The 6000-nt window shown below is 38.4% G+C and overlaps 1 protein-coding gene across 1 annotated transcript in view; it reads right to left on the bottom strand.

Annotated features, from left to right (window-relative positions):
* Positions 1-3433: 3433 nt before the first annotated feature.
* Positions 3434-6000, bottom strand: part of WDR41 (WD repeat domain 41) — a 48602-nt gene continuing 46035 nt past the window's right edge. The window contains exon 13 of the mRNA XM_050795685.1: positions 3434-4463. Coding sequence (XP_050651642.1) covers positions 4311-4463 — 153 coding nt within the window. The 3' untranslated portion in view covers positions 3434-4310. The remainder of the gene's footprint in view (positions 4464-6000) is intronic.

Here is a 6000-nt window from a genome sequence, read left to right as displayed (position 1 = left end):
ATAACTGCCTCTTACATGGAGTTGTTTACTTAAACGGCATGTGTTGAGGGGGCTGTATTAGGAAAATGCAACACTCTTTAATAATTTCCGTTGACTACTAAAGAGAAGGAGGAAGCTAGTTATAAAACATTGCTGGACCAGAATGACCCTATAATTTCCTAAGATCATTCTTTATTTCTAATTTAAGTTTTTTAAATTTACTTGCCCTCTAAGTCAGGACTGGTTAGCATTCTGGGGCAAAAAAACAAGCTTATCAGTTCACACAGAACCTACTCAGCTATAGAGAGAGAAACAGAAGGGATGATCCTGTGCCCTTGTGCTCTGTGAATATAGCCAGAGACTGAGGTAATAAATATATTTAAATAAAAATGACAAGGCATTTGTACACATTGTAACACTATGTAGTGTTACTTCTGCTATTGCAAGTATATTAAGTGTTGAAAGCTAAACGCAGGAAATGGAGAAAATGTACATAATATACATTGATCCATTATTCTAAATCGAAAGTCCAACTTTTAGGAGCAGTCTACCTGCAACTACTGAACACCATCAGGTTTGAGACCCTACGAGAATTTCCCATCATACTGTTATCCCCGATCTTTCTGACTTTAGGGCATGCATGAAAACAAAAGCAATCTAGTCCCTAGGGCTGGAGACTGCCCTCTAGACAGTTTTTCATGGCAGAAAATTAGAATACAAGTATACCTCATTTTATTGCATTCTGTTTCATTGTGCTTCAAAGATACTGTCATTTCTACAAATTAAGGGCTTGTGGCCACCCTGCATTGAGTAAGTCTATTGGGGCATTTTCACAACATGGGCTCACTTTGTGTAAGTGTCACATTTTGGTAATTTTTACAGTATTTCAAATGTTTTTATTCTTGTATCTGTCATGGTGATCAGTGATCTCTGTTACTACTGTAATTGTTTTAGGGTACTGCAAACCATGCCCATATAAGACAGTGAACTTAATTGATAAATCTTGTGTATATTCTAACTGTTCCACCAACAAGCGGTTTCCAATCTCTCCCTCTTCTTGGACCTCCCTATTCCCTGAGATACAACAATTTTGAAATTAAGTCAATTAATAACTTACAGTAGCCTCTAAATGTGCAAGTAAGAGTCACGCCTCTCACTGTAAATCAAAAGCTACAGATAATTAAGCTTAGTTGAAGAAGGCATGCTGAAAGCCCAGGCAGGTCAAAAAGCCATGCCTCTTACACCAGTTAGCCAAGTTATGCAAAGGAAGAGTTCTTGAAAGTGTTACTCCAGTGAACATGCAAACAAGAAAGTGAAACAGCCTTATTACTGAGATGGAGAAAGTCTGAGTGGTCTATATACAAGACTAAACCAGCCACAACATTCTCTTAAGCCAAAGCCTAATTCTTCAATTCTTTCAAGACTGAGAGGTGAGGAAGCTACAGAAGAAAAGTTGGAAGCAAGCAGAGGTTGGTTCATGAAGCTATCTCCATTAACATCAAAGTGCAAGGGGAAACAGCAAGCCGTTATCCAGATGATCTAGCTAAGATCACTGAAGGTGACTACAGTGAACAACTGAGTTTGTGAAGATGAAATGGCCTTCTATTAGAAGATGTCATCTAGGACTTTCGTAGCTAGGGAGAAGTTCAATGCCTGCGAATGTAGCTGATGCCTTTAAGCTGAAGTCAAGAGTTTATTTACCAGTCCAAAAATCTTAAGGTCCTTAAGAATTATGTTAAATCTACTCTGCCCATGCTCTAGAAGTGGAATAACAAAGCCTGGATGACAGCACATCTGTTTATAGCATGGTTTACTGAATATTTAAACCTATGGTTGAGAACTCAAATTTCTTTCCAAATATTACTGCTCATTGACAATGTACCTGGTACCTAAGAATTCTGATGGAGATGTACAAGGAGGTCCGTGGTGGTGTCTGCATGCCTGCTACCACAACATCTATGCTGCAGTCCATGGGTCAAGGATTCACTTTGACTTTTAAGTCTTATTTAAGAAATACATTTCATAAAGCCTTAGCTGCCCTAACTAGTGATTCCTCTCATGGGTCTGGCCAAAGTCAACTGAAAACCACCTGGGAAGCATTTATCATTCTAGATGCCGCTAAGAACATTCTGATTCATGGGAGGTGGTTAAAATTTCAACGTTAAAAGGAGTCTGGAAGAAGTGGAGCCTGAAGGTAATAGATGAGAAGTTGCTTAAGAATGTGTATAGAAAGTAGTTTCTGGAGACAGTCATTTCCACAGTGAAGGTGCTGTTAAACACCGTTGAAATGACAACAAAGGATTTAGAATATTCTATAAACTTACTTGATAAAGGAGCATCAGGGTTGGAGATGACAGACTCTAAATTTTGAAAGAAGTTCTATTGTGGGTAAAATGCTATTAGAAAGTATTACATGTTACAGAGGTACCTTTGTGAAAGGAAGTCAATTGATTTGGAAAACTTCATTGCTGTCTTATTTTAAGGAACTGCCACAGCCACCCCAACCTTCAGCAAGCACCTTAGTCAAGACCCTCCACCAGCAAAAAGATTATGACTCACTGAAGGCTCAGATAGCATTTTTTAGCAATAAAGTATTCTTAAGGTATGTACATTTTTTAGAAATTTAAGACTGCAGTATAAACAAAAGTTTTATAGGCACCAGGAAACCAAAAACTCGATGTGACTCACTCTATTTGCAATACTTGCTTTTTTGACGTGGTCTGAAATCTAACCTGTAATATCTCTGAGGTATGCCTGTATAATGACGGAAGGAATTTGCTGTGGTACTTATGGTACCATTTGCTTCCAAAATTCATGTGATTTCTACCACTCCATTTGAATAGATTACTATCACAAAACACTAGCCTAGAACAGGCTAGGAAGTAAAACAGTTAAAAATCTATGACTCCCGTGTGTCATACAACTTAAGAAAACAACTTTACAAATGTATGGGCTAATACAGATTTTCTAAAGGAAAAAGCATGTGAGTAATGGGAGAAAGTCTTTTGTAATGGAGGTAGCTTAAGTTTTAATATTTCTCCATAAAAATTTTCATGACTCAATGTTATTTGGATTTAAAGTAGTCATATAAGCCTCTCATTCATTCAGTCTTCAATTCCTATTTTTAGAGCTGCTCAGTGATACTGGGCACTACAGAGTTAATTGCAAGGCCTTACCACATTGGGCTTCAGTTTCCTCATTTATAACATTATGCCATTGATCTACCTAGATGACCTTAACTCTTCCAGTCTTTGACAGTAGGTAGTTGTGGAAGCAACTGTCAAAGCTAAAACTAGTAAAAAGAACTCTGAAGATTCCCTTTAGGGTTATTTGTATAATGAACACATAAATCTGTAGAAAGTTTTCCGTAAGAAGGGTCAGTCTGCTAACATCAGTCACATTGCCCTTTCTTAATCAGTAGTTTAAGAATTTCAGTCTTTAATGTGTAGACTACTTTACTTTCTCATTTTTTTATTTTTTAGCACCAAAAGGAAAAAACATATGGTTACAAGGCTGGTTATAGTGTCTCAATGGGCACTGCAAAGAACTACATAAATGAAGTCTGTCTCAAGCAATTCGTGTTTGAATCAGTGGTCAGATGGGGCAGTTGCGCTCAGCTGCAGTCTGACTCTGGAAACACTGTGCCTCTCAAATGATCTAGAGCTCATCTTTGGCGTACATGAGGGGCAGTTGTTGTTCTAGTACCAATTTAGCCCATGGCTGTTCAAGCCACTTTGCACTGGGAAAAATACACCCTCATAAGATTCCTATCCATTTGAGTTCATATAGGTTTTAGTAGCTAGAACTAAAAAACATTTTTAAATTATCTAAACAAATTGATACCCCAAAAACTTGCCATACATTAGCAGTACATATGTTCATTTTTTTGGCTGAGAGATTCAAGTTTGTGCTATACAGAACACTAACAGTTACTATAAGACTAGGAAAATTTGCAGGAGAAAGGCTATTTTTAAACTTCACAATAATTCTAAAGGAAGCCAAATAATAAATGCCATAACTTAACTATTACCTCTATTTGTACCTTTCACAAGGGTCTAGGTTCAAAATAAGCTCAAAACACAGCACTCACCACTTCAACAGCAGCTGAAAGTCAAATGGAAAACTTGTGGTATATTCTTTGGAGAATATACTAGGACCTGAGAAGCAACATGTTCCTGGTTGGTAGGTCCACAAAAACTTTAAATATGTAGAATTTTATGGACTGACAAAAAAAATTACCAATTTAAGTGATCAATATATTAATAGTTTTCAAAGTAGTACCCGATATTTGATGTTCAAGGTTCATGCATGTGTATTTTTAATTCGTTAAACTAGACAGCAAGGTATAAGTCACCATTCTCCTCTAATTTTTGAAATAATCTTAAACTGCGCAATCCAGATTCTCGCTCTCCATTTTTCCACAAAATAATGAGATGATCAGCAGAGCATGTCACTAGTCCGTGATCTTCAAAGTATAGAAACATCTGTAAAGAAAATTAAAACTGATTATAGTGACCCTGAAAAGCAGAGAAGTGGCTAATACCACATTAACATATGTGCGTGTGAGATACATGCCTTAAGACTCCTTTGGATCTGCGTGTAGAACTTCATTTTTCAGTATTGGTAACAGTCACATACAAATAATATCTAATATTTTAATCAGAATTTTGTTAATACTGTTCAACTACAGAATAGCTATTTTTGTAAAGTACATGAATTCCCATAGTTCTTCCAGATGTTTTCATAATCTGATTTTTCAAGTATTGGTTTTACTTAACCATTACTTATGTATAATGGCTATGGATAAAATGCCTGAATTCTAAATTTCCCAAGATAATCACTGGCTTCAGCTCTCTCTATAAAAGTAGATATACTCAATCCATAGGTATTGAATGTCAGAACTAGGTTTATGGTTCCTCCCTCAAGAAGATTCTGAAAAGCAAATCATAATTGAAACAATAAAGGTACCAATGAAAGATTATGTAATCAGGCACTAAATAATGCAGTACAGACTCTGACATGCCACAGAAATTCAGAAAAAGCTTCAAAGTGAGAAAATGCCCCAAGTAAGGGGAAGGGGCTTGTCCAGTAAAGGAATAGGCTGGAAGCTAAGAATAGGAAAACAGTGTTGACAAAAGGCAACACGAATACTATGGGGTGAAGAGTTGTATCAGAGAGAAGTGAACCAATGAAAAGGATGAGGTCCTCGAAGGAAAGGGTGAAATAAAAGAGAAACAGGGCTGGGTGTGGTGGCTTACGCCTGTAATCTCAGCACTTCGGGAGGCCAAGGTGGGTGGACTGCCTAGGTCAGGAGTTCACGAGACCAGCCTGGCCAAACATGGTGAAACCCTGTCTATACTAAAAATTAGCTGGCCATCTGTAATCTCAGCTACTCGGGAGGCCAAGGAAGGAGAATCGCTTGAACCCAGGAGGCGAAGGTTGCAGTGAGCGGAGATCACGCCATTGCACTCCAGCCTGGGCAACAAGAGCAAAACTCCCTCTCGGAAAAAAGAGAACAAGAGTTTTCTCTAAAATGACTTATACATTTCTGAAGACCACAGGAGAAGACTCAGCTGAGGATGCAGGAGTGAAGGGAGGAAATATGGGAGCAGAATTCCTTGGGAAACTGGAAAACACAAAATTCAATATACAGGTGGAGGGGTTGAGCCAGTAGAGCAAGGATGAAAATATAAAAGAAATGAGGACCAGCCCGGCCAACATGGCGACACCCCATCTCTACTAAAAATACAAAAATTAGCTGGGTGTGGTGGCGGGCACCTGTAATCCCAGCTACTCGGGAGCCTGAGGCAGGGGAATCGCTTAAACCTGGAAGGTGGCGGGTGCAGTGAGCCAAGATCGTGCCACTGCACTCCAGCCTGGGCAAGAGAGAGAGATACTGTCTCAAAAAAAGAAATGAGGAAATTCAGGTGACACTGCAGAGATAGCCTAGGTTTTATCAGCAAAGCCAGAGATGCTTTTTAAAAATGTTCAGGTCTCAACACTTTCACTCAGGAAAATTCC

Source organism: Macaca thibetana, chromosome 6 (genome assembly GCF_024542745.1).
Source record: "Macaca thibetana thibetana isolate TM-01 chromosome 6, ASM2454274v1, whole genome shotgun sequence".
Classification (NCBI taxonomy): domain Eukaryota; kingdom Metazoa; phylum Chordata; class Mammalia; order Primates; family Cercopithecidae; genus Macaca; species Macaca thibetana.
This window is presented reverse-complemented; position numbering and strand designations above follow the sequence as displayed.